Source organism: Bombina bombina, chromosome 7 (genome assembly GCF_027579735.1).
Source record: "Bombina bombina isolate aBomBom1 chromosome 7, aBomBom1.pri, whole genome shotgun sequence".
NCBI lineage: Eukaryota > Metazoa > Chordata > Amphibia > Anura > Bombinatoridae > Bombina > Bombina bombina.
In genome coordinates this window covers 425824708-425848063 of record NC_069505.1, presented here as the reverse complement: position 1 = coordinate 425848063, position 23356 = coordinate 425824708, and the positions used below count along the sequence as shown (strand labels likewise).

General features: G+C 38.6%; 1 protein-coding gene across 1 annotated transcript in view; it reads right to left on the bottom strand.

Annotated features, from left to right (window-relative positions):
• The window catches only part of LOC128636416 (chondroadherin-like protein), a 52826-nt gene that overhangs the window by 15464 nt on the left and 14006 nt on the right, over positions 1–23356 (bottom strand). Inside the window, exon 3 of the mRNA XM_053689432.1 lies at positions 20115–20560. Within this exon, the coding sequence (XP_053545407.1) occupies positions 20115–20560 (446 nt within the window). The remainder of the gene's footprint in view (positions 1–20114; positions 20561–23356) is intronic.

Genomic DNA, 23356 nt, shown 5'->3' with positions numbered 1-23356 from the left:
CTGATCATAATCCTACCCATACTTCTAACACTAATTCATAACCGGGATCATAACCCTACCCATACCTTTAACTCTAATCCCTAACCCTGATCATAACCTTACCCATACCTTTAACTCTAATCCCTAACCCTGATCATAACCTTACCCATACCTTTAACTCTAATCCCTAACCCTGATCATAACCTTACCCATACCTTTTAACTCTAATCCCTAACCCTGATCATAACCCTACCCATACACTTATCTCTAACCCTGATCATAATCCTACCCATACCTCCAACACTAATACCTATCCTTGATCATACAGTTACACATACCTCTAACACTAATCCCTAACGCTGATCATAAACCTACCCATACTTCAAACTCTTACCCTGATCATAACCCTACCAATACCTCTAACATTAATCCCTAACCCTGATCATAACCCTACCCATACCTCTAACACTATTCCCTAACCCTGATCATAAACCTACCCATCCCTCTAACACTAATCCCTAACCCTGATCATAACCTTACCCATACCTCTAACTCTAATCCTAACCCTGATCATAACCCTACCCATACCTCTAACACTAATCCCTAACCTTGATCATAACCTTACCCATACCTCTAACTCTAATCCCTAACCCTGATCATAACCCTACTCAAATTTCTAACCTCAGTCCCTAACCCTGATTATAACCCTACCCATACCGCTGACCCTAATCCCTATCCTTGATCATAACCTTACCCATACCTCTAACACTAATCTATAACCCTAATCAAAACCCTACCCATACCTCTAACACTAACCCCTAACCCTAATCATAACCCTATCCCTGATTATAACCCTACCTATACCTCTAACCCTTATAACCCTACCTATACCTCTAACACTAATCCCTAACCCTGATCATAACCTTACCCATACCTCGAACTCTAATCCCTAACCCTGATCATAACCCTACTCAAATTTCTAACCTCAATCCCTAACCCTGATCATAACCCTACCCATACCGCTGACCCTAATCCCTATCCTTGATCATAACCTTACCCATACCTCTAACACTAATCTATAACCCTAATCAAAACCCTACCCATACCTCTAACACTAACCCCTAACCCTAATCATAACCCTACCCCTGATTATAACCCTACCTATACCTCTAACCCTTATAACCCTACCTATACCTCTAACACTAATCCCTAACCCTGATCATAACCTTACCCATACCTCGAACTCTAATCCCTAACCCTGATCATAACCCTACCCATACCTCAAACCCTAACCCTGATCATAATTCTACCCATACCGCTGACCCTAATTCCTAACCCTGATCATAACCCTACCCATACCTTGAACCCTAAACCTACCACTGATTATAACCCTACCTATACCTCTAACCCTAATCATAACCCTACCTATACATCTAACACTAATCCCTAACCCTAATCATAACCCTACCCATACCGCTGACCCTAATCCCTATTCTTGATCATAACCTTACCCATACCTCTAACACTAACCCCTAACCCTAATCATAACCCTACCCATACCTCTAACCCTAATCCCTAACCCTGATCATAACCCTACCCATACCTCTAACCTCAATCCCTAACCCTTATCATAACCCTACCCATACCGTTGACCCTAATCCCTATTCTTGATCATAACCTTACCCATACCTCTAACACTAACCCCTAACCCTAATCATAACCCTACCCATACCTCTAACCCTAATCCCTAACCCTGATCATAACCCTAGCCATACCTCTAACCCTACCCCTGATTATAACCCTACCTATACCTCTAACCCTAATCATAACCCTACCTATACCTCTAACACTAATCCCTAATCATAACCCTACCCATACCTTTAACACTAATCCCTAACCCTGATCATAACCCTACCCATACCTCTAACCTCAATCCCTAAACCTGATCATAACCCTACTCATACCGCTTACCCTAATCCCTATCCTTGATCATAACCTTACCCATAACCCTAATCAAATCCCTACCCATACCTCTAAAACTAACCCCTAACCCTAATCATAACCCTACCCATACCTCTAACCCTAATCCCTAACCCTGATCATAACCCTACCCATACCTCTAACAGTACCCCTGATCATAACCCTACCCATACCTCTAACCTCAATCCCTAACCCTGATCATAACCCTACCCATACCGCTGACCCTTATCCCTATCCTTGATCAGAACCTTACCCATACCTCTAACACTAATCCATAACCCTAATCAAAACCCTACCAATACCTCTAACACTAACCCCTAACCCTAAACATAACCCTACCCATACCTCTAACCCTGCCCCGGATTATAACCCTACCTATACCTCTAACCCTAATCATAACCCTGCCTATACCTCTAACACTAATCCCTAACCCTGATCATAACCTTACCCATACCTCTAACTCTAATCGCTAACCCTGATCATAACCTTACCCATACCTCTAACTCTAATCCCTAACCCTGATCATAACCCTACCCATACCTCTAACACTAATCGCTAAGCCTGATCATAATCCTACACATACCTCTAACTCTAATCCCTAACCCTGATCATAAATTTACCCATACCTCCAACACTAATTCCTAACCCTGATCATAATCCTACCCATACCGCTGACTCTAATCCCTATCCTTGATCATAACCTTACCCATAACCCTAATCAAAACCCTACCCATACCTCTAAAACTAACCCCTAACCCTAATCATAACCCTACCCATACCTCTAACCCTAATCCCTAACCCTGATCATAACCCTACCCCTGATTATAACCCAACCTATACCTCTAACCCTAATCATAACCCTACCCATACCTCTAACCCTAATCCCTAACCTTGATCATAACCCTACCCATACCTCTAACCCTAATCCCTAACCTTGATCATAACCCTACCCATACCTCTAACCTTACCCCTGATTATAACCCTACCTATACCTCTAACACTAATCTCTAACCATGATCATAATCCTACCCATACCTCTAACACTAATCCCTAACCCTGATCATAATCCAACACACACCTCTAACACTAATCCCTAACCCTGATCATAACCCTACCCATACCTCAAACACTAACCCCTAACTCTAATCATAACCCTACCCATACCTCTAACACTAACCCTGATCATAACCCTACCAATACCTCTAACACTAATCCCTAACCCTGATTATAACCCTACCCATACCTCAAACCCTAACCCTGATTATAACCCTACCCATACCTCAAACCCTAACCCTGATTATAACCCTACCTATACCTCCAACCCTACCCCTGATTATAACCCTACCTATAGCTCTAACCCTAATCATAACCCTACCTATACCTCTAAAACTAATCTCTAATCATAACCCTACCCATACCTTTAACACTAATCTCTAACCATGATCATAACCCTACACACACCTCTAACACTAATCCCTAACCCTAATCATAACCCTACCCATACCTCTAACCTCAATCCCTAACCCTGATCATAACCCTACCCATACCGCTGACCCTAATCCCTATCCTTGATCATAACCTTACCCATAACCCTAATCAAAACCCTACCCATACCTCTAAAACTAACCCCTAACCCTAATCATAACCCTAACCATACCTCTAACCCTAATCCCTAACCCTGATCATAACCCTACCCATACCTCTAACCCTACCCCTGATTATAACCCTACCTATACCTCTAACCCTAGTCATAACCCTACCCATACCTCTAACTCTAATCCCTAACCCTGATCATAACCCTACCCATACCTCAAACCCTAACCCTGATCATAATCCTACCCATACTGGTGACCCTAATCCCTAACCCTGATCATAACCCTACCCATACCCCTAACCCTAATCATAAACCTACCCATACCTTTAACACTAATCTCTAACCATGATCATAACCCTACACATACCTCTAACTTCAATCCCTAACCCTGATCATAACACTACCCATACCGCTGACCTAATCCCTAGCCTTGATCAGAACCTTACCCATACCTGTAACACTAATCCATAACCCTAATCAAAACCCTACTCATACCTCTAACACTAACCCCTAACCCTAATCATAACCCTACCCATACTTCTAACCCTGCCCCTGATTATAACCCTACCTATACATCTAACCCTAATCATAACCCTACCTATACCTCTAACACTAATCCCTAACCCTGATCATAACCTTATCCATACATCTAACTCTAATCCCTAACCCTGATCATAACCCTACCCATACCTCCAACACTAATTCCTAACCCTGATCATAATCCTACCCATACTGGTGACCCTAATCCCTAACCCTGATCATAACCCTACCCATACCTCTAACCCTAATCCTACCACTGATTATAACCCTACCTATACCCCTAACCCTAATCATAAACCTACCCATACCTTTAACACTAATCTCTAACCATGATCATAACCCTACACATACCTCTAACCTCAATCCCTAACCCTAATCATAACACTACCCATACCGCTTACCCTTATCCCTATCCTTGATCATAACCTTACCCATACCTCTAACACTAATCCATAGCCCTAATCAAAACCCTACCCATACCTCTAATACTAACCCCTAACCCTAATCATAACCCTACCCATACCTCTAACCCTAATCCCTAACCCTGATCATAACCCTACCCATACCTCTAACCCTACCCCTGATTATAACCCTACCTATACCTCTAACCCTTATAACCCTACCTATACCTCTAACACTAATCCCTAACCCTAATCATAACCATACCCATACCTTTAACACTAATCTCTAACCATGATCATAATCCTACACACACCTCTAACACTAATCCCTAACCCTGATCATAACCCTACCCATCCCGCTGACCCTAATCCCTATCCTTGATCATAACCTTACCCATACCTCTAACACTAATCCATAACCCTAATCAAAACCCTACCCATACCTCTAACACTAACCCTTAACCCTAATCATAACCCTACCCATACCTCTAACCCTAATCCCTAACCTTGATCATAACCCTACCCATACCTCTAACCTTACCCCTGATTATAACCCTACCTATACCTCTAACATAAATCTCTAACCATGATCATAATCCTACCCATACCTCTAACACTAACCCTGATCATAACCCTACCAATACCTCTAACACTAAGCCCTAACTCTGATCATAATCCTACCCATACTTCTAACACTAATTCATAACCCTGATCATAACCCTACTCAAACCTCTAACCTCAATCCCTAACCCTGATCATAACCCTACCCATACTTCTAACATTAATTCATAACCGGGATCATAACCCTACCCATACCTCTAACACTAACCCCTAACCCTGATCATAACCTTACCCATACCTCTAACTCTAATCCCTAACCCTGATTATAACCCTACCCATACCTCAAACCCTAACCCTGATCATAACCCTACCAATACCTCTAACACTAACCCCTAACACTGATAATAACCTTACCCATACCTCTAACTCTTATCCCTAACCCTGATTATAACCCTATCCATACCTTAAACCCTATCCCTGATCATAACCCTACCAATACCTCTAACACTAATCCCTAACCCTGATCATAAACCTACCCATCCCTCTAACACTAATCCCTAACCCTGATCATAACCCTACTCAAACCTCTAACCTCAATCCCTAACCCTAATCATAACCCTACCCATACTTCAAACCCTAATCCCTAACCCTGATCATAATCCTACCCATACCTCTAACCTCAATCCCTAACCCTGATCATAACCCTACCCATACCGCTGACCCTAATCTCTAACCTTAATCATAACCCTACCCATACCTCTAACCCTAATCCCTAACCCTGATCATAACCCTACCCATACCTCTAACCCTAATCATAAATCTACCTATACCTCTAACACTAATCCCTAACCATGATCATAATCCTTACACACACACGGATTGGACAAGGGCACTATATAGGCAAACTCCTCCTGTATTTGAGTTGGAAGGGGTATTGTGTTTACCCTATCTACTGTATTTCTATGTATGGCGAAGTGGTGCTAGCATTAATTCAACATACAAAAAAAGACCATTGGAACTAAGTTCCACAAAAAGTAATGCTGTTTTAGCACTCTATGCCCAGACTAATGTATAAGTAGGAACCTGAGCTAAATAAAATTTAACTTTTATTGTTACAATTAAATGATGATTACAACACACAAATTAAAATCCTTATCAGAAATTCCACTACTATTATACTGGTGTCTCTTAATTTCTCAGTATCTCGCCTCTTCGTTATTAAGTAATATTGGGACACTATCGGCTAGATTTAGAGTTTTGTCGGTAAGGACCCGCGTAGCTAACGCCGGCTTTTTTCTGGCCGCACCATAAAAATAACTCTGGTATTGAGAGTCCACATAAAGGCTGCGTTAGGCTCCAAAAAAGGAGCGTAGAGCATATTTAACGCAGCTTCAACTCTCGATACCAGAGTTGCTTACGGACGCGGCCAGCCTCAAAAACGTGCTCGTGCACGATTCCCCCATAGGAAACAATGGGGCTGTTTGAGCTGAAAAAAAACCTAACACCTGCAAAAAAGCCGCGTTCAGCTCCTAACGCAGCCCCATTGTTTGCTATGGGGAAACACTTCCTACGTCTGCACCTAACACCCTAACATGTACCCCGAGTCTAAACACCCCTAGCCTTACACTTATTAACCCCTAATCTGCCACCCCCGGTATCGCTGACCCCTGCATATTATTTTTAACCCCTAATCTGCCGCTCCGTAAACCACCGCTACTTACATTATCCTTATGTACCCCTAATCTGCTGCCCCTAACACCGCCGACCCCTATATTATATTTATTAACCCCTAATCTGCCCCCCACAACGTCGCCTCCACCTGCCTACACTTATTAACCCCTAATCTGCCGACCGGACCGCACCGCTATCATAATAAAGTTATTAACCCCTAATCCGCCTCACTAACCCTATAATAAATAGTATTAACCCCTAATCTGCCCTCCCTAACATCGCCGACACCTAACTTCAATTATTAACCCCTAATCTGCCGACTGGAGCTCACCGCTATTCTAATAAATGTATTAACCCCTAAAGCTAAGTCTAACCCTAACACTAACACCCCCCTAAGTTAAATATAATTTTAATCTAACGAAATTAATTAACTCTTATTAAATAAATTATTCCTATTTAAAGATAAATACTTACCTGTAAAATAAATCCTAATATAGCTACAATATAAATTATAATTATATTATAGCTATTTTAGGATTAATATTTATTTTACAGGTAACTTTGTATTTATTTTAACCAGGTACAATAGCTATTAAATAATTAAGAACTATTTAATAGCTAAAATAGTTAAAATAATTACAAAATTACCTGTAAAATAAATCCTAACCTAAGTTACAATTAAACCTAACACTACACTATCAATAAATAAATTAAATACAATACCTACAAATAACTACAATGAAATAAACTATCTAAAGTACAAAAAATAAAAAAGAACTAAGTTACAAAAAATAAAAAAATATTTACAAACATAAGAAAAATATTACAACAATTTTAAACTAATTACACCTACTCTAAGCCCCCTAATAAAATAACAAAGCCCCCCAAAATAAAAAAAATGCCCTAACCCTGAACAGGGCCCTTTGCGGGGCATGCCCCAAGACGTTCAGCTCTTTTGCCTGTAAAAAAAAAAACATACAATACCCCCCAAAAAATTACAACCCACCACCCACATACCCCTAATCTAACCCAAACTCCCCTTAAATAAACCTAACACTAAGCCCCTGAAGATCTTCCTACCTTATCTTCACCATACCAGGTTCACCGATCGATCCAGAAGAGCTCCTCCGATGTCCTGATCCAAGCCCAAGCAGGGGGCTGAAGAGGTCCATGATCCGGCTGAAGTCATCATCCAAGCGGGAGCTGAAGAGGTCCATGATCCGGCTGAAGTCTTCATCCAAGCGGGAGCTGAAGAGGTCCATGATCCGGATGAAGTCTTCTATCAACGGCATCTTCAATCTTCTCTCTTCGGGAGCCATCATCTTCCATCCGACGCGGAACATCCTCTACTCCCGACGCCTACTAGCCGAATGACGGTTCCTTTAAATGACGTCATCCAAGATGGCGTCCCTCGAATTCCGATTGGCTGATAGGATTCTATCAGCCAATCGGAATTAAGGTAGGAATATTCTGATTGGCTGATGGAATCAGCCAATCAGAATCAAGTTCAATCCGATTGGCTGATTGGATGACGATAGAAGATCCCGCTTGGATGAAGACTTCAATCGGATGGAAGACCTCTTCTGCCCCGCTCTGATGAAGACTTCTACCGGATGGAGGACCTCTTCTTGCTCCGCTTGGATGAAGAATTTGGCTCGGCTGGGTGAAGACGACTCAAGGTAGGGAGATCTTCAGGGGCTTAGTGTTAGGTTTATTTAAGGGGGGTTTGGGTTAGATTAGGGGTATGTGGGTGGTGGGCTGTAATGTTGGGGGGGGGGTATTGTATGTTTTTTTTTACAGGCAAAAGAGCTGAACTTCTTGGGGCATGCCCCGCAAAGGGCCCTGTTCAGGGCTGGTAAGGTAAAAGAGCTTTGAACTTTAGTAATCTAGAATAGGGTAGGGCATTTTTTTATTTTGGGGGCTTTGTTATTTTATTAGGGGGCTTAGAGTAGGTGTAATTAGTTTAAAATTGTTGTAATATTTTTCTAATGTTTGTAAATATTTTTTTATTTTTTGTAACAGTTCTTTTTTATTTTTTGTACTTTAGTTAGTTTATTTCATTGTAGTTATTTGTAGGTATTGTATTTAATTAATTTATTGATAGTGTAGTGTTAGGTTTAATTGTAGGTAATTGTAGGTATTTTATTTAATTAATTTATTGATAGTATAGAGTTAGGTTTAATTGTAACTTAGGTTAGGATTTATTTTACAGGTAAATTTGTAATTATTTTAGCTATTAAATAGTTCTTAACTATTTAATAGCTATTGTACCTGGTTAAAATAAATACAAAGTTACCTGTAAAATAAATATTAATCCTAAAATAGCTATATTATAATTTATATTGTAGCTATATTAGGATTTATTTTACAGGTAAGTATTTAGCTTTAAATAGGAATAATTTATTTAATAAGAGTTAATTAATTTCGTTAGATTAAAATTATATTTAATTTAGGGGGTGTTAGTGTTAGGGTTAGACTTAGCTTTAGGGGTTAATACATTTATTAGAATAGCGGTGAGCTCCAGTCGGCAGATTAGGGGTTAATGTTTGAAGTTAGGTGTCGGCGATGTTAGGGAGGGCAGATTAGGGGTTAATACTATTTATTATAGGGTTAGTGAGGCGGATTAGGGGTTAATAACTTTATAATAATAGCGGTGCGGTCCGCTCGGCAGATTAGGGGTTAATAACTGTAGGCAGGTGGAGGCGACGTTGAGGGGGGCAGATTAGGGGTTAATAAATATAATATAGGGGTCGGCGGTGTTAGAGGCAGCAGATTAGGGGTACATAAGTATAACGTAGGTGGCGGCACTTTGCGGTCGGCAGATTAGGGGTTAATTATTGTAGGTAGCTGGCTGCGACGTTGTGGGGGGCAGGTTAGGGGTTAATAAATATAATATAGGGTCGGCGGTGTTAGGGGCAGCAGATTAGGGGTACATAAGTATAACTTAGGTGGCGGTCGGCAGATTAGGGGTTAAAAAAATTTAACTGAGTGGCGGCGATGTGGGGGGACCTCGGTTTAGGGGTACATAGGTAGTTTATGGGTGTTAGTGTACTTTAGAGTACAGTAGTTAAGAGCTTTATGATCCGGCGTTAGCCCAGAAAGCTCTTAACTACTGACTTTTTTCTGCGGCTGGAGTTTTGTCGTTAGAATTCTAACGCTCACTTCAGACACGACTCTAAATACCGGAGTTAGAAAAATCCCATTGAAAAGATAGGATACGCAATTTACGTAAGGGGATCTGCGGTATGGAAAAGTCGCGGCTGAAAAGTGAGCGTTAGACCCTTTTTTTAATGACTCCAAATACCGGAGGTAGCCTAAAACCAGCATTAGGAGCCTCTAACGCTGGTTTTCACGGCTACCTCCAAACTCCAAATCTAGGCCTATGTTTATTAGTTGATTCTACCGCTTAATAGTTACTGTATTTTTGTTTTTAATCACAATCCTGGTATGTTAGTGAAACAGAATTTGATTAATATCAGCTATTCAATATTCACGTTTTGGTTGTGGATTGAAGCTAGTATTCACATTGTGTTCAAATAATATTTTAATAGTTATTATATGGTGCTCTTCTTAAGGGCCAATAATTGGCTATCATATATCACATGGATTAGTAAGGTCTTTGCGGTTGTTAGTTGCAATATTAAGTTGATTCAAAAACATATACAAGTCAATATGAAATTGTCTGTTTTATTATACCTCACTTTAGTAGTTTCTGAGATATATTATTTCATGCTCTCAGTATAAAATATTGCTTGAACTTGTATATACAGTATGATTTGACAAAATTTATATAGGCTTGTATTCGCATCAAATGATATTTGATGACTCGTGAGTAAATATATATAGCGTTTATTCCATATGTATAGTTTGTTGAATTTGTTACTCCACACTTTTACTTGTATATTGTAACTTTAGTATCTTTGATTGGAATTGTTGGTTGGTACTTAGTATTTGTATCACTAAATGTATCACATTTGTTCCACGTGTGGTTTGTGGAATTTATTTATTGCACACTTCTATTTATATATTGTAACTTCAATATCTAGGGTATATGTTACACAATTTATAAATATACCACTTATCCCCTTTTTGCTACAATTTATTGTGTATCATTACAGCATTTATGCAGTCTGCATTACTGTGTATATATACATATCCAAATCCTAATTTAACCTTTATTTGGATGTTATTTGGATGCTGAAAATGCCGTTATTGGCTGTGTTTTTGGATTTGGTAAATAAGTTGTTCTTATTAACTACGTTTCAATCTCAATTCAATATTTCAACTCTAATGTGCTTGTTCAGTAAATGTTGCCCTCTATATACACACACTGGGTTCCCACATTGATCCTTATGTAAACATAGTTGGTCAATATGACCAGCGTTAGAATTATTTAAAGTGTTATAAATATATAAGTAAGAGGATGTTTCTTGTGCTTTATTTTGTTACCATTTAACTTTTAATTATTCTCTGAGCGTGAATAAAAAGTTACCAACTCTGCCAATATATTCGCGGTGCTGATACCACTATTTGCAACCGCTTTATTTTGTTACCTTTTAACCTTTGAATATTCTCTGAGTATAAGTAATAAGTTACCAGCTCTATCAATGTATTTGCAGTGCTAATACCGCTATTTACAAATGTCAACGTGACTACTAAGCTATAAGCGATAATTATTCTATTAGCTTGGGAATATTCTGATATTTTAAAATTACACCATTAGGGACCTCATCATCCCACAACACCCCCCTGACGCGTTTCGCCTATAACTTGGCTTTATCAAAGGTGGCGGGCTGCCGTTTTAGTCAAGTCCCTCCTCCTTTAGAGTAATCATTGGTTGTTGAATTTAGATTTTGTCCATTCGTTGTTGAGTCCTGTCTGTTTTACTCAAAAAAACCAATTGGGATCTGTTATTTTCTCTCATCTCTGTTAAAGTTAGTATTATTTTGTTTTCAGTTCACATTAACACGTACTTACCTAGGCCTAGATTTAGAGTTGGGCGGTAGCCGTCAAAACCAGCGTTAGAGGCTCCTAATGCTGGTTTTTACCGCCCGCTGGTATTTGGAGTCAGTCAGGAAAGGGTCTAACGCTCACTTTGCAGCCGCGACTTTTCCATACCGCAGATCCCCCTACGCCATTTGTGTATCCTATCTTTTCAATGGGATCTTTCTAACGCCGGTATTTAGAGTCTTGGCTGAAGTGAGCGTTAGAAATCTAACGACAAAACTCCAGCCGCAGAAAAAAGTCAGGAGTTAAGAGCTTTCTGGGCTAACGCCGGTTTATAAAGCTCTTAACTACTGTGCTCTAAAGTACACTAACACCCATAAACTACCTATGTACCTCTAAACCGAGATCCCCCCACATCGCCGCCACTCTATTAAAATTTTTTAACCCCTAATCTGCCGCTCCGTACACCGCCGCCAGCTACGTTATCCCTATGTACCCCTAATCTGCTGCCCCTAACATCGCCGACCACTATGTTATATTTATTAACCCCTAATCTGCCGCACCCGCTATCGCTGACACCTGCATATTATTATTAACCCCTAATCTGCCGCTCCGTACACCGACGCAACCTACATTATCCCTATGTACCCCTAATCTGCTGCCCCTAACACCGCCGACCCCTATATTATATTTATTAACCCCTAATCTGCTGCCCCCAACGTCGCCTCCACCTTCCTACAATTATTAACCCCTAATCTGCCGACCGGACCTCACCGCTACTCTAATAAATGTATTAACCCCTAAAGCTAAGTCTAACCCTAACCCTAACACCCCCCTAAGTTAAATATCATTTAAATCTAACGAAATAAATTAACTCTTATTAAATAACTTATTCCTATTTAAAGCTAAATACTTACCTGTAAAATAAACCCTAATATAGCTACAATATAAATTATAATTATATTGTAGCTATTTTAGGATTAATATTTATTTTACAGGCAACTTTGTAATTATATTAACCAGGTACAATAGCTATTAAATAGTTAATAACTATTTAATAGTTAAATAGTTAAAATAATTACAAAATTACCTGTAAAATAAATCCTAACCTAAGTTACAATTAAACCTAACACTACACTATCAATAAATTAATTAAATACAATACCTACAATTATCTACAATTAAACCTAACACTACACTATCAATAAATTAATTAAATACAATACCTACAATTATCTACAATTAAACCTAACACTACACTATCAATAAATTAATTAAATACAATACCTACAAATAAATACAATTAAATAAACTAACTAAAGTACAAAAAATAAAAAAGAACTAAGTTACAAAAAATAAAAAAATATTTACAAACATTAGAAAAATATTACAACAATTTTAAACTAATTACACCTACTCTAAGCCCCCTAATAAAATAACAAAGCCCACCAAAATAAAAAAATGCCCTACCCTATTCTAAATTAAAAAAGTTCAAAGCTCTTTTACCTTACCAGCCCTGAAAAGGGCCCTTTGCGGGGCATGCCCCAAAGAATTCAGCTCTTTTGCCTGTAAAAAAAACACATACAATACCCCCCCAACATTACAACCCACCACCCACATACCCCTAATCTAACCCAAACCCCCCTTAAATAAACCTAACACTAAGCCCCTGAAGATCTTCCTACCTTATCTTCACCTCGCCGGGTATCACACCGATCCATCCTGGCTCCGATGTCTTGATCCAAGCCCAAGCGGGGGGCTGAAGATGTCCATGATCCGGCTGAAGTCTTCATCCAAGCGGGAGCTGAAGAGGTCCATGATCCGACTGAAGTCTTCTATCAACGGCATCTTCAATCTTCTTTCTTCCGGATCCATGTTCATCCCGCCGACGCGGAACATCCATCTTCACCGACGAATGACGGTTCCTTTAAGGGACGTCATCCAAGATGGCGTCCCTCGAATTCCGATTGGCTGATAGGATTCTATCAGCCAATCGGAATTAAGGTAGGAAAATTCTGATTGGCTGATGGAATCAGCCAATCAGATTCAAGTTCAATCCGATTGGCTGATCCGATCAGCCAATCAGATTGAGCTTGCATTCTATTGGCTGTTCCGATCAGCCAATAGAATGCGAGCTAAATCTGATTGGCTGATCGGATCAGCCAATCGGATTGAACTTGATTCTGATTGGCTGATTCCATCAGCCAATCAGAATTTTCCTACCTTAATTCCGATTGGCTGATAGAATCCTATCAGCCAATCGGAATTTGAGGGACGCCATCTTGGATGACGTCCCTTAAAGGAACCGTCATTCGTCGGGAAGTCGTCGGTGAAGATGGATGGATCCGCGCTGGAGGTCTTGAAGATCAGCCGGTCGTCATCGGATTGAAGAACATAGAAGATGCGGCTTGGATGAAGATGTTTGCCAGTCCGGATGTCCTCTTCTGCCCGCTTGGATCAAGACTTCAGCCGGAGGATGGACGTCACTCTTCAGCCCCCGATTGGATCAAGATTTCGGAGGCTTGGATCAAGACTTCGGTGGACGCGTCGGTGAACCTGGCATGGTGAAGATAAGGTAGGAAGATCTTCAGGGGCTTAGTGTTAGGTTTATTTAAGGGGGGTTTGGGTTAGATTAGGGGTATGTGGGTGGTGGGTTGTAATGTTGGGGGGGGGGTATTGTATGTTTTTTTTTACAGGCAAAAGAGCTGAATTATTTGGGGCATGCCCCACAAATGGCCCTTTTCAGGGCTGGTGAGGTAAAAGAGCTTTGAACTTTTTTAATTTAGAATAGGGTAGGGCATTTTTTTATTTTGGGGGTCTTTGTTATTTTATTAGGGGGCTTAGAGTAGGTGTAATTAGTTTAAAATTGTAATATTTTTCTAATGTTTGTAAATATTTTTTTATTTTTTGTAACTTAGTTCTTTTTTATTTTTTGTACTTTAGTTAGTTTATTTAATTGTAGTTATTTGTAGGTATTGCATTTAATTAATTTATTGATAGTGTAGTTTTAGGTTTAATTGTAACTTAGGTTAGGATTTATTTTACAGGTAATTTTGTAATTATTTTAACTAGGTAACTATTAAATAGTAAAATAAATACAAAGTTGCCTGTAAAATAAATATTAATCCTAAAATAGCTACAATATAATTATAATTTATATTGTAGCTATATTAGGGTTTATTTTACAGGTAAGTATTTAGCTTTAAATAGGAATAATTTATTTAATAAGAGTTAATTTATTTCGTTAGATTTAAATTATATTTAATTTAGGGGGGGTTTTAGTGTTAGGATTAGATTTAGCTTTAGGGGTTAATCCATTTATTATAGTAGCAGTGAGCTCCGGTCGGCAGATTAGGGGTTAATTATTGTAGGTAGCTGGCGGCGACATTGTGGGGGGCAGATTAGGGGTTAATAAATATAATATAGGGGTCGGCGGTGTTAGGGGCAGCAGATTAGGGGTACATAACTATAATGTATGTTGCGGCGGTGTACGGAGCGGCAGATTAGGGGTTATAGCGGCAGATTAGGGGTTAATAATAATATGCAGGTGTCAGCTATAGCGGGGGCAGCAGATTAGGGGTTAATAAATATAACATAGTGGTCGGCGATGTTAGGGGCAGCAGATTAGGGGTACATAGGGATAACATAGCTGGCGGCGGTGTACGGAGCAGCAGATTAGGGGTTAATAATAATATGCAGGGGTCAGCGATAGCGGCGGCGGCAGATTAGGGGTTAATAAGTGTAAGGTTAGGGGTGTTTAGACACAGGGTACATGTTAGAGTGTTAGGTGCAGACTTAGGAAGTGTTTCCCCATATGAAACAATGGGGCTGCGTTAGGAGCTGAACGCTGCTTTTTTGCAGGTGTTAGGTGTTTTTTCAGCTCAAACAGCCCCATTGTTTTCTATGGGGAAATCGTGCACAAGCACGTTTTTGAAGCTGGCCGCGTCCGTAAGCACCGCTGGTATCGAGAGTTGCAGTGGCGGTAAATATGCTCTACGCTCCCTTTTTGGAGCCTAACGCAGCCCTTCTGTGAACTCTAAATACCAGCGGTATTTAAAAGGTGCGGGAGAAAAAAAGCCAGCGTAGCTAACGCACCCCTTTGGCCGCAGAACTCTAAATCTAGCCGCTAGATTCATCCTTTCTATTTTAAGTAGGAATTGGTAATTGCCCCATGTTCTTATTAAATGTATTTTTTTAGAGGAAAGGGGATTTTATTTGTTAACCCTTGATTGTGGTTTAGTTCGATCTCTATTTTATCTTATTGTATGGAATATTAGTTATGGGTAAGTTTATTCAAATTCCTTGGCATATGTATACTGATTTACATATTAATACTGATGTTATCTTTGGTTCTACGTAGTATTATTATGTTGATTGTTCTCTTTTGTTCTATATTTTGTTGTTTTTGTCTTTTGTCCAACTTATCTCATTCGAAACAGGTCTATTGATATTTCTTTTGACCATGAACATTATTTCTTTCTTGGTGATTATGTAGTGCCAAACGTACATTTCTATTGGTTATGATTTTTGCACTCTTCATTTATGTTTAAAGATATGCATATCTTGGGTACTATATCTATGTGGTTGTATTAAGAGGGGGGTGAACTAATAAAAAAAAAAGAAAAAATAATAATTTGTGTCAAAGTGCATCACAAAGAAGTGATAGTGTTGAAAATTGTGAGTGGGGAAAATGGGAAAATTTTAAATATCTAGTAAGTGCTGTGAGTAATATAATTTGTGCAAGTCAATTAATATGATTCTGATATGAAAGGAGTTGCATTCAATACTATCAGTGTACATAGTGCTCCCCACAATCTATAGGTTTGTGAATTGATATATGGTTTTGATCTTATCATTATCTCTGATATATATGGTTATTAATGGACTGTGCATTATTTTATACAAACATGGTGAAACTTGGAATTTGTTAACCTCTTGATAATCAATAGATATTAAATATTTGATAATCTTATGATTTTTTAGATACATAATCATGGTTTCGTTGTTAATTTCTCATGGTTTTAATTTGTAGTAGTTTTATACTACCACATACATATTATGTATTATTTTATATTGTATTGTAATTTTTGCATTATTGTTTCATGAATCCTGTTTATGATTTGATGGTTGTACTCCATTTAAATATTATATCATGTGTTATTTTGTTACTCGTCATTTTATTTTCTTAAGTAGTATGTTTGTAGTTATTTCTCTCTTAAGTTATATAGTATTTGAGAGTTGAACTATTTTTTATTTATGTATACAAGGATTTATATTAATCCTTGTATTTTATAAAAAGACAAAATAGTTGTTGTTCTCATTAATTCCATTCGGATGTACTGAATTCAGTAGATGTATCCATTTGCTTTCTGATTGAAGGAGAGCTTTCTCCAAATCTCCTCCTCTAATCCCCAATGATATCTGTTCAATTCCCCAACATTGCAAATCATTTTGTTGGAATTATGTTTTGATAGAAAGTGAAATGCCACACTGGTTATGGTTTTTCCATCTTCAGTGTCTTTTCTCGCATTTTTTATGTTTCGCAGATGTTCCAATAGCCTAACTCGAAGTTGATGTGTCATCATGCCAACATAGTATTTTTGGCACGAACATTATAATACATATATTACTCCTTTTGTATTACAACATATATTTATTAATGGAGTGAGTTCGTCCAAATCTGTCTGTTATCGTGTTTGTTTTTTTGATATACTGGCAGGTTGAACAAGTTCCACATTTAAATGATCCTGGTGACAAGGCTATACTTGTTTTCTTTCCACTGTAGTGGCTTCTTGTTATCATATCTTTGATATTTTTTGAGCGTCTGTAACTTAATTCTGGTTTATTTCCCAGTTGTCTCTTCAAAATTGGATCTGAAACTAAAACATGCCAGTATTTATTCACTATCTCTCTTATCTGAGGAGTATGTGAACTATATATTAAGATCAACCTGGTTTTGTTGTCACTTTTTTGGATATTTCAGTTAATAGTTCTCTTCTGTTAGTTTTTAGTGCCCTTTATTTGTCCTTTTTAATACTCGTTTTGCTATAACCTCTTTTTAGTAATCTTTCTTTTAATTCTCCAACTCCTTTATTAAAGATTTTCAGATCTGTACAGTTATGGCGTATTCTTAAAAATTCTCCTGTGGGGAGACTTTTTAAGGTACTGGGTGCATGTGCACTTGAGTGATGTAATAAACTGTTGGTTGCTGTTTTCTTATGGTATAGGTCTGTTGAAATTCTTCCGTCTAGTTCTTTACATATTTTTATGTCTAGGAAGGCTATTTCCTTTTGGCTACGTTCTGATGTTATGATCATAATCCTACCTATACCTCTAACACTAATCTCTAACCCTGATCATAACCCTACCAATACCTTTAACACTAATCCCTAACCATGATCATAACCCTACCCATACCTCTAACCTCAATCCGTAACCCTGATCATAACCCTACCCATACCGCTGACCCTAATCCCTATCCTTGATCATAACTTTACCCATACCTCTAACACTAACCCCTAACCATAACCCTACCTATATATCTAACCATAATCCCTAACCCTGATCATAACCCTACCTATAACTCTAACCCTAATCATAACCCTACCTATACCTCTAACACTAATCCCTAACCCTTATCATAACCCTACCCATACCTTTAACACTAATCCTTAACCCTGATCATAACCTTACCCATACCTCTAACACTAATCCCTAACCCTGATTCTATAGCTACCCATACCTCTAACACTAATCCCTAACCCTAATCATAACCCTACCCATACCTCTAACACTAATCTCTAACGCTGATCATAATCCTACACACACCTCTAACACTAATCCCTAACGCTGATCATAATCCTACACATACCTATAACACTAATCCCTAACCCTGATCATAACCCTACCCATACCTCTAACCCTACCCCTGATTATAACCCTACCTATACCTCTAACCCTAATCATAACCCTACCTATACTGCTAACACTAATCCCTAACCCTGATCATAACCTTACCCATACCTCTAACACTAATCCCTAAACCTGATCATAACCCTACCCATACCTCAAACCCTAACCCTGATCATAACCCTACCAATACCTCTAACACTAATCCCTAACCATGATCATAATCCTACCTATACCTCTAACACTAATCCCTAACCCTGATCATAACCCTACCCATACCTCAAACCCTAACCCTGATCATAACCCTACCAATACCTCTAACACTAATCCCTAACCATGATCATAACCCTACCCGTACCTCTAACACTAATCGCTAACCCTTATCATAATCCTACACATACCTCTAACACTAATCCCTAGCCCTGATCATAACCCTACTCAAACCTCTAACCTCAATCCTTAACCCTGATCATAATCCTACCCATACCTCTAACACTAATCCCTAACCCTGATCATAACCCTACCTATACTGCTAACACTAATCCCTAACCCTGATCATAACCCTACCCATACCTCTAACACTAATCGCTAACCCTGATCATAATCCTACACATACCTCTAACTCTAATACCTAACCCTGATCATAACCTTACCCATACCTCTAACACTAATCCCTAACCCTGATCATAACCCTACCCATACCTCAAACCCTAACCCTGATCATAACCCTACCAATACCTCTAACACTAATCCCTAACCATGATCATAATCCTACCTATAGCTCTAACATTAATCCCTAACCCTGATCATAACCCTACCCATACCTCAAACCCTAACCCTGATCATAACCCTACCAATACCTCTAACACTAATCCCTAACCATGATCATAACCCTACCCGTACCTCTAACACTAATCGCTAACCCTGATCATAATCCTACACATACCTCTAACACTAATCCCTAACCCTGATCATAACCCTACTCAAACCTCTAACCTCAATCCTTAACCCTGATCATAATCCTACCCATACCTCTAACACTAATCCCTAACCCTGATCATAACCCTACCTATACTGCTAACACTAATCCCTAACCCTGATCATAACCCTACCCATACCTCTAACACTAATCGCTAACCCTGATCATAATCCTACACATACCTCTAACTCTAATACCTAACCCTGATCATAACCTTACCCATACCTCTAACACTAATCCCTAACCCTGATCATAACCCTACCCATACGTCAAACCCTAACCCTGATCATAACCCTACCAATACCTCTAACACTAATCCCTAACCATGATCATAACCCTACCCGTACCTCTAACACTAATCGCTAACCCTGACCATAATCCTACACATACCTCTAACACTAATCCCTAACCCTGATCATAACCCTACCCATACCTCTAACACTAATCCTTAACCCTTATTATAACTGTTTTACTGTCCCTTTAACCCTTAATATGCAGATATGAATTTGCTTTACAGAGCAGCCCAGTGATGCTTGGGCCTACGCAGCCTTACCTGGGCGCAAGAAGCCTATCCTGTTGTTCTCCAGGTGTAGATATGACAGGCGGCTCAGATTGCTGAATGTGCTCATCTCTAGATCCGTCAGCTGATTCCTGTCCAGATACAGATACTGAATACCTGTAACGTCTTGGAAGGCACCAGTTTGGATAGTGCTTATGTTACAGTTGCTCAAGTACAGACCTTTCAGCTCCGGTACGTCTCGCACAAAACTATTATGGATAAGTGGGAAACTGTTGTGTTGTAGGTGCAGTTCCACCGTGTCATTGGCTATTGGCGTTGGCAGTGATGTGAGGTTGGCACTGGAGCATATAATGTGATGTTGCTTAGAAAGGCAGCTGCACTGAACAGGGCATGATGGGATGCTGGGCTCTGTGGTTACCCATTTACCATGCACACTGAACACCCAAAAGAGAATATGCAAGCTTCTCATTTTCTGTAGTCTAAAAAAATAAAATAAAAATGTGTAAAATGTTGATTCATAGTACTGGGCATTGCAGGAATAATGTGAGATGAACAGAGTTGTTAAGGAGCACCAATCAGGACGATTCAACCTTGGTATATAAAACTTAGCTTTTATTTCCAGTATGAAGTTAAAAACTTGGTCATTCAGACTGTACAATTGAATATCTATGAACCATAGTGAAAAGGAAGGAACAGATCAGGATTACGCATTTCGGTATAGGCCGTAGTCATAGCATAGGGATCTAAGTTCCTTTCCTCTATTTAAAAGACATACACATTTTCTATTGGTCACACTAGGTGACACACCTCTCCTATTGGACGTTGTAATTAGGTGTTTTCTATTGCTCACTATACTTGTTATCCAATCAGTATTCCTTGCATTTGTTTAATGCACAAAGATTAATATTCTATTGCATTACCTGAGTACTTATCAAACTATACTAAGTAGATTATCATCTTTTGAATTGGCTCTAGTTTTGATTTATGCTCTATTTGTGTTGCCAATCATGCAACACTTTTGTTTTCAAATTTTGTGAACATAAAATGCAAGAAATAATGGAAAATTCATGCTCAGAGTGGGTATATATATATATATATATATATATATATATATATATATATATATATATATGATCCCTATACTTATCGGACACCATTGATTCAATCATTCCTTGAGGTGTCTCCTATATGCAATTTCCATTCTTAAATTTTGTTCACTAACCGGCATTTTAAACAGTGATCTTTTTGAAAATTAAACCGATTATGATGACTCTTTCAGATTGTACATTATAGAAGTGACCACATTTCTTCTTACCCACAACGTTTTCTCTTTCGAGGGGGGAGTTCTACATCCAGAGATGTGGGACAGCTATGGGGGCCACATTTGCCCCCTCCTATGCCAACCTGTTTATGGGTTGGTGGGAGCGGTCCCACATCTATGGATGGGGACCACTGTTCAGAGAGAGTATTGTGTATTATAGAAGGTTCATCAATGACCTTGTCATAATTTGGAAAGGCAACAAAAAAAGTGTCACAGAATTTATAAATCTATTAAATGTGAACAATGTGGGTATCAGATTCACTTTTGAATTTGATGAGCAGATCACACACTACCTCGATGTAAGCATGAAAGGCACTTTAGAGGAAGGGATACAATCTGAGGTCCCTTGAAAGGCAATTGCTTTTAGCTTTTGTGTAAAAAAAGTGCGCGCTTTGTGCCACACTCCCTAGAGAGGCTGAAATGCAAATTCTGGAACCATAGTTTTTTTTTTTTAAATGCTGCAAATTTATATAAACATTAGACAATAAGAAAGGTCAAATGCAATGACACAAAACTGTAGGATACTGAACAGAGATTAGCATAGTATGCTCCCATGTTATATAGCAAATATTATCCAGCGCAATGTTAGGTGCACAGGATTGGTGATTATTAAAGGGATGTAAAACCCAACATTTTTATTTCATGGTTCAGACAGAACGTGTGATTTTAAACAAATTCCTCATTTTCTTCTATTATCATCAAATTTGTTTCATTTTCCTGGTATCATTAGTTGAAAAACAGACCTAGGTAGGCTAGAGATAAGCAACACATTACTGGGCACTTTATACAAAAATGCAACAAATGTTGCACAAAAAAAGAGACTGCCTTAATGATTAAAGAGACATAGTATCAAAGTGAAAACATATCATACGTGCATACGAAATAACTTTATTAAAGGGACAGTCTAGGCCAAAATAAACTTTTATGAATCAGATAGGGCATGTAATTTTAAACAATTTTCCAATTTACTTTTATCACCAATTTTGCTTTGTTCTCTTGGTATTCTTAGTAGAAAGCGTAACCTAGGAGGTTCATGTGCTAATTTCTTAGACCTTGAAGGCCACCTCTTTTCAGAATGCATTTTAACAGTTTTTCAACTAGAGGGTGTTAGTTCATGTGTTTAATATAGATAACACTGTGCTTGTGCACGTGAAGTTATCTGGGAGCAGGCACTGATTGGCTAAACTGCAAGTGCGTCAAAAGAACTGAAATAAAGGGGCAGTCTGCAGAGGCTTAGATACAAGATAATCACAGAGGTTAAAAGTATATTAATATAACTGTGTTGGTTATGCAAAACTAGGGAATGGGTAAACAAGGGATTATCTATCTTTTAAAACAATAACAATTCTGGTGTAGACTGTCCCTTTAATAAAGTTATTTCGTATGCATGCATGATATGGTTTCACTTTGATACTATGTCTCTTTAATCATATAAATCAGAGTAAGGCAGTCTCTTTTTTTGTGCAGCATTTGTTGCATTTTTGTATAAATTGTAAACATTCTTGCCTGAAACTCTTGCATTCAGCATTTGGTATATAGATGCCATTTGCTACAGCTGTTTGAAATGAACATACAAAACTAAGTTATAACAGCCCTCACCTCTCCCTTAACAACATTACTGGGCGCTAGCTGTTGGTTGGTGGCCGCAAAAGAATGCCTCTTTTCATTAGTTCACCTGATGTGATCAGCTAGCTCCCAGTAATGCATTACTGTCCCAACTGATACCAAAAAAATGAAGCAAATTTAATAATAGAAGTAAACTGGAAAGTTGTTTAAAATGACTGCTTGATCTGAATCATAAAAGAAAATGTTTGTGTTTTATGTCCCTTTAATCTCGCACTATATTATGGTAAAGGTCTCTCTATACAGCAGTATATCTCATGTCCCTTTAATCTCGCACTATATTATAGTAAAGGTCTCTCTATATAGCAGTATATCTCATGTCCCTTTAATC